At 40.6% G+C, this 16,815-nt stretch overlaps 1 protein-coding gene across 1 annotated transcript in view; it reads left to right on the top strand.

The window, feature by feature from the left end:
• Positions 1 to 16,572, top strand: part of ajap1 (adherens junctions associated protein 1) — a 45,859-nt gene extending 29,287 nt beyond the window's left edge. Inside the window, exons 2-6 of the mRNA XM_006785364.2 lie at positions 161 to 903; positions 13,094 to 13,181; positions 13,322 to 13,564; positions 14,893 to 15,025; positions 15,955 to 16,572. Of these exons, the coding sequence (XP_006785427.1) occupies positions 161 to 903; positions 13,094 to 13,181; positions 13,322 to 13,564; positions 14,893 to 14,965 (1,147 nt within the window). The 3' untranslated portion in view covers positions 14,966 to 15,025; positions 15,955 to 16,572. The remainder of the gene's footprint in view (positions 1 to 160; positions 904 to 13,093; positions 13,182 to 13,321; positions 13,565 to 14,892; positions 15,026 to 15,954) is intronic.
• Positions 16,573 to 16,815: the final 243 nt, after the last annotated feature.

Below are 16,815 nucleotides of genomic sequence, written 5' to 3'. Positions count from 1 at the left end.
AGCTTTGCTAAGTGTGTAAATAGGGGATAATTACTGCTGTGCATCTTGACAAAAGAGCTAAAACTTGGTAGGATGGGAGACGGAGAAAATTTGATTTGTATGTTTTTAACATTTAGTGCTAAATCTAAAACGGTGCCTCTCATTTACTCTCTCTTTGCAGTCCGTCTGCTTTGAAGCCAGGCAGCTGTGTGGGGCATCGGGTGTGGATCCTGCTAGCCATGACTCACCTTACCTTGGACTTCTCTGTGTGCAGCCCTCTCAGTCAAGGTCTGGGGATCAAACTCACGCCTAAACCGGTGCCTCGCTCACGGCCTCGCTTGCAGCCCCTCTGGGATAAGCCTAACATGCTTCACTGGAGAACAGTGAGCCCGTTAGCCCACCGGCTCCTCAGCCCTGTTCCTCCGCCCCAAGACAGCAGGGCAGGAATAGTGCCAAAAGTTAAAGGTCAAAAGCATTGGAAGCCAGCACACAAAGGACAAGCAGCGTGCAAGAATTGCCGGCTGAGATACTCTCAAAAAGAGACGGGCGATCCTTTGGCTGTAATAGCAAAAGCTCCAGTTGCTTTATCAAGCGGGAGGTTGTTAATTAGAACCAGGAGGCAGCTCAAATGGGACAGCTATGACAAGTCTCAGGAGGGCCGGACTACAACAGTGGCTGGATTTATTGACTGGGGACCCACGGGGACTGATAGCATAGATGAGGATGGCAAAATGGAGCCAAACTTAACATCCACCAGGGCTGCAACTACTACAGTGGCCACAACCACTAGCACTACAACCAGGCTCTCCCAAAGGACGTTCACTGTGGTGACCACAACAGAGTCCAAGAGCACCACCAAGTCCTCTATGAGCAACACGGAGTCTGTCAAACCACCAAAGCTAGACCCACCAGGGGACACACCAGGTAAGAGATATAAGATATATATATAGATATGTTTTTTTTCTCTCAGTAACTGTTAAACAGACAAACATAGAGTGCTGTGAAGGTAATTCTTCAAGTCAGCAGTGTCCAAACATGCTACTTAGATTTTCCTTTGCAGGTTGTCTTTTTAATAAAACATTTCTCAGGGGAACCTTAAGCGGATAAAGGTAACACATTTGTTAAATCAGCTCTGAAAACATTATAAATAAATTATGAATTGGCTTTTCTCTGCAGAGCTTTATTTTGTGATATGACAAGTTTTCCACAGTTGTGTTTACAGGTATATATACACGTAAAACAGGTTCTATAGGAATGAAACGTATGTTAATGACATTTCCTAACAAATTCATAATCTGTTTAAGCCCCAATGGATCTATGGATAATTGGTCACTCTCTGACAAACTGAAAATCAAATGAATCTGAAATATACAGCTTTGCTTTTACACTGAAAAGGGGTTAAATGTGTGACTATCACACATTTACCACCCTTACTGGTCTAGCCAGTAACGGTCCTGGCTAGACCCCCCATGCTTAAAACCAAGCCCTGGAATGGCGCGGCTATGTCTTCAGCCTCTCCGCAGCTCGGACGCAAGAATTTCACTACATGTTGTACCCTGTATAATTGTGTATGTGACAAATAAAGGTTGTTGTTTGTTTGATTATAAGCCTCTATAATCACCTTTTCACTGTACATCTGATGATCTGCTTTCATGACTATAATATTGCAGCTTAGAGATATAGGCGCTGATACTGACAGACTATGCCCTCGACTATATTGTAGCCCTCAGGTCTGAAATACCGATGGTGGACATTTTATGGGCAAGGATTTTTATGGGCAGTTCTTCTGTAATGTGGAAACACAATCCTCTCCTGCCGGGCTTATTAGATTTAGTATGTCATTATGTCTATGAGGAACATGTTTTTTTTTAATTAAAATGACCTGTGTAAGTTATGTTTTAACAACTTAGGAACAATAACTGTGGTAAATTAAGTTTTCCCATTTAGTACAGTAGCAAAAATGTCATAAAAGTATGCAAAGATAAGGAAGGACTTACTCAGTTTTAATGATAAATGTTAGAGGAATCAAGAAAGGTTCATACTGCAGTGGGAGTATTCAGATAATGAACACTTTGAACTATTTGCTGTTACTCAGTGCTGTTCAAGTTCTATACTGGAACAACAATGCCTCCCAAAGCAGCCTTGAGTGTTAGTGGCATACATATAAGTTGCACTGTGATTGAACTGTATATAGCACATGCAAAATGAAATGGCAGGACATAATTATCTTGTCAGTGCTGTTGTGATCTCTTCATTTTCTCTTGATTGGGAGGTAAGTGTGAGACCACCTGTGATTCAGATGATGGCTTGTATCCTGGAGGAAATCAGTCACCACAGCTAACTGAGAGCTGATAAGAAAGGAGAGTTGAGACTTTTTCTCCCTCCAACTGGTTGAATATTATTGAATCAATAAGCACATTGTGTCTGATCAGAGCAGATGAAGAGAATCATGTTTCAGAGCGAAGAGTGGGTGTGTAATCGCAGCAGAAATTTTCCCTCTGCCTTCACAACACGTTAACCCTCTGCCTCATATTAGCCCCAAGGCAAGATGTAATTACCACACAAGCAGTGCAGCATTGGATTGCTGATGAATTGAAAGTATAGCAGATGGAAAGGCGCTTCACTGTATGCCTGTCTCTTACTCTCATATCTCTAAATTGTCTTAGTGGATGCATACAAAATTTCTTAGTCATGATTGATGAAACTTGCAGTGGGATAACCTCTCACTTGCAAACTTCAACTGATTCTGTTAAAGTGGGCAAAGTGTTAATAAAATTTATTTTAATTTATCTAGGTTTCTCCTTCTCTCTTACCACTATCCCTCACGGGAAATCCTTTCACAGAAGGTTAAGACTTATGACTGCACTTCCGGATGTCTACTGTGTCTAACCTGCCCACTGCACGCAATGTTTTTTTACTTTAACAGGCAGATGAGTTGACATTATCTGACAGCAATGCTAACAACAGCATCTAATCTGTCAGTGCCTAAGACAAAAGGCTGCTTTGTCACAAAATAACTGCTGAAAGTAGGGCTGTTCGATATAACGATATATATCGGATGACGATATAAAAACGTCTATCGTTTCATTTTATGCTATCGTTTGTTTCGTGGTGTCGCAAAATAAACTGTTTACGGCAATATTTTTTTATCGTTCTGATGGTCACTGTAGCGGCTATATTAATTCTGTAAAGTTCTCTCTTTCTCTTATATTTTATATAACCACACTACGGACGGACAAGCGCCTGTTTTTATGCGTTGTGGTTAGCGACAACGACGGTAACAGCATCGCGCGTCCGCTTGTTTATGTTCCACATAAACCTTTCACAGTAGAACTCAAGATCCTGTTGAGACTTTTCAAAATAAACTGAATCATGTGAAAGAGCAGATTATTTACGGATGAGAAGTAAAAAAGAGCCGCCAGGTGCTAAAAAATAAACCTTAGACTCAAACGTTAGAACAGGCTTTTGCCCGCAGCACGCCGTGTAATAAATACTCACAAAGAAAACGGCGGCTGTTACAACTTATGTCTTAAAATGTATCGTTTCATGCATCGGTTAAAACACTCGACTCCAGCTACATGACGCGCAGCTGGAAACACTTCCCGCAAGTCGAGCTGCCCGTGATTCACAGAATTTACAGAAAATGTTACATTTTTGTGATTTATATCGTTATCGGGACGATAGAATTCTTATATTGGGATATGAGATTTTGGTCATATCGCACAGCCCTAGCTGAAAGTTATTTTTCATACAAGACCAACCCAAATGTCAGTGCTTAAACAGAGCTGTGTCGAAGTCCATTTAAGGTTAGTAGTGAGTAGGAGAGAAGCTGGTGCACATGCATGCAATGTAGATGCATTGCTCTGAAAAATGCATAACCAGTGCAAAAGACTGTGCATGCATCATGCATGCATGCAGAGAGTTCAAGCGCATTTGGCACCCAGCTGGTATCTGCTGAATGTACTTTTCGCTCCGTGGTTGTGCCTTGCCATCCTCCAAGCTTTCACTCACTCTGCTAAGTTAACTGTGGCAGTTATTTCAGGTGAGTGATACAATATTTTCATGTACATGGAAGTGCCGCCACATTTCAGTTCACATTCAAAACATGGTCAAGTCATCTGCAGCCAATATGAGAAGAACCTAGGAGACTATTAGTTTCGATGTTATGAGGATTTAAACAACTTATGCTATTTACTAACCAAGTTATTCTAAACGAAACATTTTTAATTACTGTTGTAATTCTCCTGTGCTTGATTGTTTCCTATATTCACAGTATTAATAAGCATGTATAACCCCAATTCTGAAAAATGTTGGGATGCTGTGTAAAATGGAAAAAAAAAATTAAGGTTTAAATTGAGAAAATATGCCCTTTATTTATTGAAGAAAAAATATTAGCTCATTTTGAGTTTGATGGCAGCTCTTCTCAAAAAAAATTGGGAGAGGGCCACGTTTTCCACTGTGCAGCACCAAGGGCACTCAAAAGTAACTGCATTCTTAAAGTATCGATGGAGAATGACAGTTAGCTCATAGCATGCATTCTGGATTCTGGGGTTCTGCCATCCATCCAGCCATCCATCTTTATCGATATATACAATTTAGGGTCACGGACATTCTATAAAAAAAATCTAAATTATTAAAAATGCCAGAAGTGTTATTTCAAATTGGATGATTAATTACAAAAATGGTTTCTGCAATGCTGCAAAATAGCTGAAAAAGATGTCTAGAAATTATGTATTTAACAGAGCCAGTTATTGACTAATTAAATATTCATTTGTTTGGTACATTCATCCTTGCACTTACTTTCAGTACCTTCTTCTTCTATTCATCTATAGTGTTGATGCAGTCTATAGACTTTCAGGCAAAAAGGTCCTCACAGCATGGGCTGGTAGCACGTTTCCTAAAATAATTAGATACATATTCAGATCAAAAATGAACTTCCTTATACTAAATCACTTGGCTGCTTCAGCTCAGCAGCTCAGAAAATGTCTATATCTTTGCTGCTTAGGCACTCACTGACTATGAGACCACGGTACAAGTAGAGACATGCAGCCGTGCAATAAATGCACATTATGACTCATGAATATTGTATGCTCTCACAAACGCAAGTCGTGAATGTACTTGATGTCATACCATATGGTGTGTGTGTAACATGACTGTAATCATTTCACAGTGTAATCGCTGTCAAACATGAATACAAAAAGCAGAGAGTGGCAGAGAGTAGAGGAAGCTACTTTCGACTGCTCTCTTATTCACAAGGATTTGCCAGTGATAGAGGAAGTATCCAAAAAGCCTTTTTTTTAATCAAAAAAGAAAGAAAATAGAAGTAATGTAGATTTTTTTCCGACAGTAGTCTGAATGTTACATTCTGTTGCTTGATTGTGCTCCGATAAAATCATTAATACTTCAGGTGTCGGTGAATTTCTGAACGCATGTTGCACCTGTATGACCGCAAGGATAGAAAAAAATGTAGAAGAGCAAGCTCCACAGCACTTTGAAAACCAGTTTTATTCTGTCATTAGCGGAAATGTCTTCAGATATTAAAAAAAATTCCAACTTAACCCCAGGCTAAATCAAACCTAAGACTGCCATTACCATGGCAACAGGCAGTTACACCTGTGTTGACGATTGGGACTCGAGTCAAAAAAGGAGGAAAACAGAGCTCATATTTTGTGCTTTTCTAACATTGATTTTGGTAGCACAAAGCGAAAGGAAACTGTCCTGATCCTGAGCGCAGAATTCACAGAACTATACTGAAACCTGAAAATAATCCCACCTATGCACAGGATTGCACTGCGCTGAGCTTTTATGCAGCAGAAAGTTTTCTGTAGTGTTTGCACCGTTGACTGTTGCTGTCAATTTTTCCCAAAATTTTTTGTCATAATCTTTTCTGGATTTTATGGAAGTCCTTATTATTCTTGAGACTGCAGCTCATTTGGATCCAACTACCATCAAAAGATTGTTTTTTTCTATATTTATGTCAGTGTCCAGAAATGAACATTTGAGCTGTATTTCCTCACGCCTGCCGTGGGATCCAGTCAGTTACTCTGACATTTCTCCAACCAGTTTGGGTTGGTAGAAAAACCAGCTACGTAGTGACACAAGGAAAGTACACGACAGCTTGCCACAGCTTGACTGAGTTGCACTTGTTGAATACAGGCTATGTGTCTTAACTCCCACTCGCTGTTGGCGTGGATGCACAAGACAACAAAAGGGATGGTTCTTTCTGGCACTGGTGAAAATCCAAATTGTTTAGACCGAGATAAAGAAGTGAATGTTGCCCTTAATCTGTGTGAAGGAAGTAGCTTTCGCATGCCTTCTGTCTCATTAACTGAGTTTGAACTATTCTCATGCATGTCATCTGTCAGGGCATCCGTTTAACACCTGTTAAGTTTTATTGGCTTGCAGCCGTAGGTTTTTATGATTATGTAATTAAATGCTTTCTCACAGTATTATAACCTTTGTGGTTGATCACCAACATGCAATCTGTAGTTTCTTGTATTGAGACAATATGCCAGCATTGTGCATGTTACACATTTTACTTTGTTTGGATTGGAGTTTTTCGGGATACTGTAAGCAAACAGGCTCCTGTTGATCCTGCTCTCTCTGGCCATCATAGAGGAGCTGAGGGTAGGGAGCGGAGGCGGGTGGAGGGGGGGGGGTGTTATAGCTGTGGAGCCTCCAGATGCTCACTGATTGTTCCTGTTGTTTGTGCTGCTAGCAACTTCAACCCCCCTCTATTCCACGCAGATGGAGCTGTCAGCTCCATTATGGATATGAGATGATTAAAACTCCAGTCAGCAAAGCCACTACTGATAACTTGGGCCTTGTTAGATGATCTAAGGGTTGCAAGGTTAAATGTTGCAGTGTTATGTAGGGCCATCGAACGCCACCACGTGTTCCCGAACGGTCCCGTTGAGCCGTGCGGACCTGTCGGTTGCTTGTAGAGGATGTTTAAAATGCACAGAACAGCATTCAGCGTATGAATTTGAGGTATTTAAATTAAACGGATCCATCTGGTAACAAATCACGTCACGTTATCAAGTTTGTGATGGACGTGTGGGTAAAGTGGATGGAGTTTACATCCATGGCGGAGCAAAGTGAGCGCATGTAAAATGTACGTTAAGCGTCCCAGCAATCTATTTTTAAAGAAGGCAGCGCGGCGAGCATTGTAATGCAGATTTTTGACCTGTGCACACCCATATAGGCGTACAATGCAGCCTTTTCAACAATGAGAGTTACACATAGAGACAGAGAGAAATCACTTCTCCCAACAGTTACCATGGCAATCCAATAAGGTTGCCTTTACTCTCTGTATTGACTCTCAATAAAGTGAGTAAAAATGAATCTCCTTTTCTCAAGCATTAAATCTGGACTTAAATGCTGATGCCCGGCGACAGGCGTGCAGAGTCAAACCCCCCTGTTCCTGATTTACAGAAATCTCAGCCAAGAGGAGCTGAGCGGGCTTCACTGAGCAGATGCTGTTTCACTTTCTGTTTTCTCCAGCTCTTTCTCCGTGGCTTGACACGTCCGCCTCAAGGAAGAAGAGTACAGATGATGACCGAGACACTGTTTTGGCTACGTTAGATTGTTCTGTCAATCAAAAGTGCTTAGGGAGAATTTTTAATCTGACTTCTCCAAACTCTTATTTGTTTTATTTTTGGAGGTTTTGTTGGGAAAAAAAGAGAGAGTGAGAGAGCTATATATTGTATTGCCTGGCAGTTTTAGGTCCAATCGCCTGCTCAACAGTTCAGCTAAGCTTTTTGTTTGGTTTACAAAAATGCCTCCTGTCACCAGCATGGTAGTACACAGATTTTTCAGAAGGTTGTTTGAAACCGCCTCAGTAGCAATGCCATTTTACACCCTCCTGAAAATTGCAGTAATTTTCATTTGTTTGTTGTAGGATGAGCTCTTGTGTGCTCCCTGCTGTTTCTAATACAGAGAAGGGCAGAAGAGGAGCGCATGTTTGTGAAAAAAAGGCCTTACTGGAGCAATAGACTAGCTGCTTTTTTTTTTTGGCAATGGATTGTTGCATTTGCCATTGAGCTTGACTTATGCAGCAATGCTTTTGACATTGAGAGAAAAGATCTGTAGACAAATTGTTTCCGATCTTTAGCTTTCTTCCTCTCCCCCTCTCGCTCTCTTTCTTCCTCTCCCTGCTCCTCATTCGGCTCTCTTGTCCGCTTCTTCGGTGAGCATTTTAGATTGCTCGGTGACTCTGTGGAAATCAGCACTAGACTGACACTTTGACACCAGCATTAATCGGCAGTTTCGAGCTATCAGTAGGCAAACCTTTGATGGAAGCCTTCTCCTAACCTGTTTTGCTCAGCCTTGGAGGGTTTATATAGGCATGTATTGGGTATGCCAGAACAAACACACATTGCTCTCTGTGGGAATGAGGTTGCTCAACCTCTATAAGTTGAAAGTCTGGTTTACAAATGAGGACCCTTTCCTACATTTTTCAGGTGCTTTTAAGCAAACACTGCGTGGGCTTTGGTGCCATTACCTCTAAATCACTTTGCGAATAATGCCTAAACCCACTACATGTAGACGATGCAGTATACACACACACACACACTCACACTAACACAATAACTCATACATATGCACAGTGATTAAATATTGATTTTCTTTGTAGCACCATCACCATTGAGTTGTTGCATCATTCTAATTTACGAATGAAACAGCAGACAGACAGATCTTGCATCTCAACTACTGTTTAGAAAGGCTACAGTAGATTTCTTGTGCATGGAGACGATTTGAATGATGTTTGCACAAGAAGAAATTTTGATATGCCACTGAACAAATAAAACGACTACTGCTAATATTATCAAAATAAATGATGTCCCTGTAGCTTACCGTCAGCATTTGCCTGGGTTTCAGGTCTGACTTAACTGCCACTATTCAAAAGCTAAAAATAAATCTAATCTCATTTAATAACCCGTTAGCTATAAGGGAAAATAACAATTTGTGTGCATAACATTTTAAGCCAAAGTGATATTTCAAGACACTGACGGCTGAGGAGTTTTACCCATAAAAATCATACTGGATTTTCAGAGAGAACTGTTGTGACTGTATTTTCCTTCATAAAAACAGCCATAACCATCACTCCACAACTCAAGAAATTGGTGACTTATAAATATAAATTAGTAAATCTTCTGATTAGAGATGTGATTCTTCAGATTAATGCAGCAACAGTGTAAGAAGTGGATGTTTTTTCACTTGGAGGCAGCAGAGTAAACACAACACCAAATTTTTTATACAGTTGTAATGGCACACATGTCAATAAAATGTTTTTGCTTGACACTTTGAGCAGACTGAAAGTCCCATATTCACTGGTATTAGTTTTGTGTCCACTAAGAAATGTCCTGAGAGAAATGCCTGGCTGTTTAGCTGCTGACTGTGCCTGCTGTTTGGTGCAAAACAGGTAGGAAAAGCTGCCTACGGCATCCAGAATTACAGAAGATAAACTATGTACATAAAGAGAAAAGTTGATGGTTTAAAACTAAAAGAGAACCTGGACTGCACAATCCCCTATCAGTTATCTTGCACTTTTTTAAAGAAGGCAATCTAGAGCTGCACCGACATAGGCGAAGTTTTCTTTTTCCAATGCTCCACCACTCTGTAAAGGTGGAGCTGTTATTTTTGGTGTACATATATCTGTAAAAATGTTACTGTGTTTTTGTTCTTTTGACCTTTTTGCTTTGCTGAGACAGATATTTGTCTTCGATGCATTAACGTTACATTATTTGACTCCCCAGAGTTTTTGTGTCTAAGCTGTCGCTCTTTTATTAAAAATAGGTGGCAAGGGGAAATTTAATTTAACTGCACTTCTTTTTGTTGACATGTTCATCAAACTGTCATAGCAATGAAGGTGAAAAATCTCATTTATTCCTTGCTGGGAGCATTGATGGGAGCTCCGCAGAGGTTACAGGCCAGCAGTCTCTTCCCTTTTGTATCACTTCACATCCCTATTTCCTCTTCCTTCCTCCCTCTGCCTGTGTGACTCTCTGCTGCTCTTTGTTTGGCAGTGATTTGACCAAACAAAACCTAACTGGGTATCTCTAAAGCAAGGTGACTGCCAAAGGTGATTTTTCAAGCTGACTGCCAGGACACAATGAGTTTTAGATAGAGAGGCCAAATTTCCATCCCTCCAACTGGCAGTCGTGGATTAAAATAGAACTAGCTCTGCACTCAGATTTGTCACCCGTGTCATTATCTGCTCCATTATTCCCACAGCCTTAAATGTACTGCCCTGAAAAATAGGATGCAATAGACTTAATGTTGTGTTTGTGTTGCTGGACCTCACATTCTTGGGTACAGTTGTTTCATTAAAGGACTGTGCGATGAAACTGTGCTTGTTTTGGCTCCGAATGGCAGCTGGAAGTAACTTTGATTTAACCCTCTCAGGCTCAAATTAAGTTTTTGTTGCTAATGCACAAAACAATACCTGCAGTGGTACTTCTGAGTAAAAAAAACTCATAAAATATGTATGTGGGGTAATCAGGTTGTTAGCTTTTACTTGTTGCAAATCTGCAACGCCTGCCTTGAGAGGGTTAAATACAATTAAAAAATAGCAAAATGTAAAGCCGCATCAGTAAGCCCTGCACAGCATGTGAATGTTTGCCTAGCGTAGCCAATCACATTCCCCTCATACAAAATTATAGAATTCTGAACATGTTTACAGACATCAATCATCATATTTGTCAGTTAATGGCAGTTTGTAATTTACTAATTGAAGTTCCGCTTGTTTCCTGAGCTGAGGAGTGTCCATAGGAGGCTGGAAAGGAACACAGCCTAATTCTGTCCCATAATGGGATTTAATCAGTAATGGCTTTACAAATCAAATTAGTGCAGCTTTTGATTTTAAAATCTACTGACTGGAAAGTCCCCCTCTTTCAGTCTGACATCGATATAAAATGAAGCAATCCTCAGTGGACAACTCAACTATCGATCAAGGTCAGGTTGGAGCTGTATTGTGCCTGAATTTGGACAGATGTTAATTTACAGCTGAACACTTTCAACTTAACAGCTTCAGCATAAGCCTGGCACAGGCAGCGAGGGGGGTTAGAGGATACAGAGGGGATATGAGGCAAATGCAAATGACTTGCCAGATAAGTTAATGTGCCTTTGCCATGGCAAGGGACCCTGATTGCACTGGGTAGGTAAGGCTTCCCTGAGCCAGCCGGAGATATCATTAATCCAAGGTTGACCTGGTATGTCTTTTGCATGGTCCTGCCCATGTAAGTTTATTGTCTAAGAAGAGGCTGTTTAGACAGTTGGAAGGCAGAGGAGACGTTGTGTGCTTTCTAAAATGACCGAGCAGCACTTCCTTTTGAACGTTTCCCGAAGACAAATTAGCTTGGATCAGCAGCCAGGCAGCTGGCTGATGGAGAGGTGAGATGTATAAGGCCCACGTGGGCATTTTCATCATGACGGCTTTTCTTTCCCTTTTTTTCCCTTTTTTTGGCTTCCTGCTGCAGTGTGTCATTGTGTCCTAGTCTCTCTCATGCTGTATCACTCACCCACACAGATACACACTAACCTTACAGTACAATGCAATAGGCTTGCACTAATCCTTACTTTAGACATGTCCTGGGCAGTTTTGTTTGGATTACTCTCCTCTGGCACCAGTGAGAGATCAGCACACATGAGTCTGAAGTCTTTAAGTAATAAAAGCGCTTTTCTGCTTTAGTCATACAGAACATACAAATGTGGGCTTCATATATATGTGGAAGCTGATTAAGATGTCCTGCATAAACAAAAGGCTGAATACTTGTATGGCTTGGCACTGTCCAGAAAGCTTAGCAAACAATCGTAGTGATTGTGTGAATTTACAATGATATGGTTGCCACCGGGTTGACTTGTGATTATACAGAGATTTGCGGGTTATATAATCCTCTTTAGATCAAATAATAACAAGCAGTGATTCATACAAAAGTGTTCTGTTCTAAATTGACCACTAAAGACTCGGTCCATATGAGTTATCATTTTGCCAGCTAGCAACCACTCCTTCCTTCTGATAGCCCTATAATTGGGGTTTAATTTTTTTCCAATAATGATTTTCTAAGAGCAGGGAGACACGTCCAAATAGATCTTACTCAGCCCAGAGTATCATGAATATTAACAGTGAGTGGATAGGAATGGGACCTCAGAAGTCCTTGCAGTGACTGAGACAGTGTTTACTGTGGTTCAGATTTGGACTTTATCAGTAAAGAAGTGAAGTACCACAGAAATGCAGGAGTATATATAACCTCAGTCACTGTATGCTACCTGCCCAGCACCAGACAGCTAACAAACACAGTTAGCAGCTAGTTGGAGAAATAGTGGTATACGTGACACCAAACTTTAATTTAAGGTTTCCAAAAACACCTTAAATGTGGAAAAATGCTTCAGTTTACACAACAAACCAAACATTCAAGTGAATGCAATCTTTCCTAGGTGGGTCATGACTAGTTTGCCATCTTAAAGTGGTAGTACTTTTCTGAAAATTATATATGGGCATGTCTTGTTGCCCCAAATCAATTAATGATTCACATAATGTGCGTGTGTGTGTTTGTATGTATGTGTGTAAGTGGCCTTGGTTGTTAGCTGTGCAATGGCATGCCTCCCTTTAGAGTGTTCAGACTGCAGATCATCTTTCGATCTGTTTTTTTTTTCATGCATAAAAATATACATATATAACATATCAATTTATTTGCTCTCATTTAATGTTTAAATAAAAGCCTTGGGGCAGTATCTACAAAGACAGCGTTATGGAAAAACATGTCAGTTCTTTTTTTGTAGAGCTACTGATTGTGAGTTTGGTGACATAATTTAAAGTTCCGATCTGCAGATTAGAAAACTCACTCACCCATTCGAGTGGACTGTACTGTAATAGAATAATTTCTAATTCTCAAACTCAGTCAGTGTCACCAGTACTTGTTGCAGCTTGTTATCCTCTACATTTTAAGAGGACTGCCCTCGAAACTTTGTCAAGTGCAGCAAGTTTGTGCAGTTCAAAAAACAAAACAGAAGTGAAGTGCTTGGCCGTGTGCTGTGAACAACAGGGGAATCCATTTCCTTTACAAATGATTGTAATTCTCTGCTCTCCTGCACATTTCTGCCCTTTTTACAGGTTTGGCAGTTCACCAGATAATCACAATCACTGTGTCTCTCATTATGGTTATCGCGGCCTTGATCACAACACTCGTCCTTAAAAACTGGTAGGAAAGATTCCTTTACTTTTTGCTTCACGACACGTCAGCCGCGCACCCCCGTTCCTTTCCAGAAACCCTAATAGATGAACGAAGGTACAAGGTATGATTTTATGTTTGTTTCTTGTCTTTGGTGCGTGTTTTTGTAGCTGTGCGCAGTCTGGAAATGGTCGCCACAATAGCCATCAGCGAAAGATCCACCAGCAAGAAGAAAGCTGCCAAAACCTGACAGACTTCACCCCAGCTCGGGTGCCCAGCAAGGTGGACATATTCACTGCCTACAACGACAGCCTGCAGTGCTCGCACGAGTGCGTTCGGACTGCCGTACCCATCTACACTGATGAGATGATCCAGCAGACGCCTGTCTACAAGACTGCTTATAACGGAAACAGGTACTGAGTGTATGACAGGTGGATGCACGCTTCTCAGTCATTCAGCACTTGGAAATCCACAGTGTGAATGTTATTAGCATGTGGCTTATATTTTATGAAGCTCCATGCTGAGCAGCAAGGCTTGATCGGTTTAAAATAGGTTAAGAAATGTTCCAGTAACTTGTGCTCAGGATTAAGAAGCATTAAGCAGAAACAGATGAGAATAAGAACGTTGAAATGTCAACCACGAATCCTCACATTCGTCTCCAAGCTCGTGTTTTTACCCCGCAGCCACAGTCAGCTTCAGTCAGTATTTTGCTCGAGCAAATCTACACATAAATTGGCGGACTGCTTCCCATCACCTCATCCATCTGCCGCATGCCTCAGCATGTTCAGGCTGCACACACACAAAAAATAACATGTTCTACTGATTTCTATTGGTGTAATGAGTCAGCTGATAGATGTCTTTACTGTGTCGTTTTGTGTCTGTCTCTTCATGGGAGTATTAAACGTTGGCACAAAAGTGTACGCTTTGAACTTCAATACCTGCAAGTTATGTAATATCAGTAAATACACTTTACATGCCCAAGTTTACTGAACATGTAAAGTGTTATATATACAGAGAAACATTAGGCGTGAGATCTGTCTTTGGTGAGTCGTTGGTGCGTTTGCATTCCGCTTTGCGATTTAACCGGACAGGTAGGTTTCACATCGAAATCCCACTTTGCATTGCCACGGCGACAATAAGTTGGTGGAGTATTGACAGTGTTTGCTGTCTGAGTGGATAACATAGTCATCTAAGCCGCAGGGCCAGCAAAGATGGTCACACTTACTCAGTGAATCCAAACCCTGTAACAGATTCATTATGTTGGCAAGGATGGCAGGATAATTCATCTGCTGTAAATAGTCTGCTTTTAAATTACACAGGGATGGTTAGGTTTTTATAGCTTGTTTTTCACAGGTTAACCAACAGCACTGCTAAAAAATCTAGGATTTTTTTTTTTTTTTTTGCAGAGCAGCCGTCCAAGGCTGACATAGACCTTCACCCAGTGCAGGTCTCTGTCATCCCGTTTGTGTACGTGACAGTGGTACCGTGTTGATTTTGGCACTTAAGGCTACCAGGAGACATAATTAGGCTTTGTAGCGTGTGCAGCATAAAAAAAAGAAGTCTTATGGAAAAGACATTGCTCACCAATGATAATTTTAGAATCAATTATAGGAGGTTTACTATCAACTAATATGTTGTGATGGTATCTAATATAAAAATGTAACCAGTCTGATTACATCATTTATATTCACAAGTTAACTTCTTGCAGTGTGACTCTGACTTCTTGCGTTTTGCCTAACAGGCCCTCACCAACTGAAAGACAACTGATTCCTGTGGCCTTTGTGTCAGAGAAGTGGTTTGAGATCTCATGTTGACGAGCTGAAGGCCTTGTTCATGTTCTGTGGGTGGAAGAGACTTCATGAATTCACGCTTTGGTGGGTACCGCAGCACTTCATCCCCTTGCAAATAATCATCTGAGCCTTCGATCCCCATGGTGATGCTGCCCCACTTTGGGAATAAAAGGGAACTTGGCATATGTTTGTTATTTGTGACATGATTATGCTCCCTTTCCATCTTGTTCCCTTTTGATATAAAAAAAAAAAAACAGGAGGAATCCGGTTCAATGCAGTAGCTGGGGTCTTTAGCTGAGATAAGAGACTAATTATGTGAATATCAGTACTATGGTCACTGTTAATTATTTCTCCTCTCACATCAGAAACATTTTCATTGATATTTTTGGTGCCGCTTTCATTCTTACACCAAAAGTGCATTGTTTGGCTCATTTCAAGGAGTAAGGGGCACTTTTGCTTGACTTGTGACACATTTTTATGCGTGGCTAAAATATGCCAGAATGGGCCTGCATTTGAAATTCAAAGCGTGACCGTTAAACACATGGTCTAGCCCCACAGTGTTGCTGGAAGGTCAAGAAGCGGGGTAATGTTTGCTATTGACCCAGATTTTTAAGAGGAATAGATTGCCAGCAGGTAACACAGAGAGGCAGGGACAGGGACCCTGGGTTGTCTGGACACACATTAGTCTCAGTCAGCTTAGCTTTCCGCAGCCTGCTCCCTGTGCTGGAGTCCTAAAAGACATAAGATCCCTTTTTATCTTTGCAAATCTTGTGTATTTTTTAGGCTTAAGTGTATGCAACAATAGACCTTAACTGTACTGATTTTTTATACAACACTGCCCTTTCATATCATTTAAAAAAGGCACTGGAGTCACATGTTTTTTGAGACAAACCCATATTCTCCCTACAATAAGTCAGAAGCAGGCTAGCTTTAACAATTTCATGTGTGTTTGTTTAATTTTGCACTGGCAACATAATGAGAAGTAACTGGGGTTGTTCTCTGCATCTCTACAGGATCCAGTTGGAAACAAGAAACACAAAAAAACAGCTTCTTTTGTAAAATAGCGTGATCTTTGGACACTGGTGAAGATATTTATTTTTCTAGAGTTGACAAGCAGCAGCCATAACGCTGCGAAAACCATATTTCCAAGAACCTACGGTCATTTAGATATAGATTATATATAAATATATTTACAGGATGTATGGAACTAGACTGTGGACGTCGCAGATGTCTCAAGGAAAACATTAGCCCTATCACAGAGGAACTCAAGGAGCTTCTTCGGGAGGAAGATGAACTGTATTTCTGAACAATGTGCCAATAATGCCACTATGTGCCACAACCTGGATGGACAGAAGTTTCAACAACGACTGATGGACTAAAAAACAAGCCAACAAAAAAAAAAAGCGTTATATTAACCCTGTATCAACTGCAGTTACATTTTTTTCTTTTGGTTTTTGGTTTTTAAAGAAATATGAAAGTACAAAAAAATGCTAAATGTATTTGAATATGTTATGAAATAGTTTTAAGAAATGTGTTGCAAAAGAGTCTAAAAGATATTTATATGAAGCACTATTCTATTAGCTGGGGAAGAGAGATGATGGAAAACGGTATATGCTTTATTGGACGGTTAATTTAAGAAAAAAAAGAAGAAAAAAAGTTGTTTCTACCGGTCCCATTTTAAAATCAGAATAGTCGTGTCTATTTTTTTACACACAAGAGTCTGCCACAGCCCTAACGGGGGAAGTCAGAAGCGCTTGGAACCACTTTTTAAATACTCCCACCTAAGCTGAGGTAATATCAAAGACAACCATCTGAACACATCTGGTCCAAGCCAGTCCAGCGCCCACCTCGACTGCTTATTATGTAAGATTTGC

Source organism: Neolamprologus brichardi, chromosome 20, assembly GCF_056152115.1.
Source record: "Neolamprologus brichardi isolate AB-2024 chromosome 20, ASM5615211v1, whole genome shotgun sequence".
Lineage (NCBI taxonomy): Eukaryota > Metazoa > Chordata > Actinopteri > Cichliformes > Cichlidae > Neolamprologus > Neolamprologus brichardi.
Note: the sequence above shows the minus strand (reverse complement) of the source record. Positions and strands in the feature narration are given on the sequence as shown.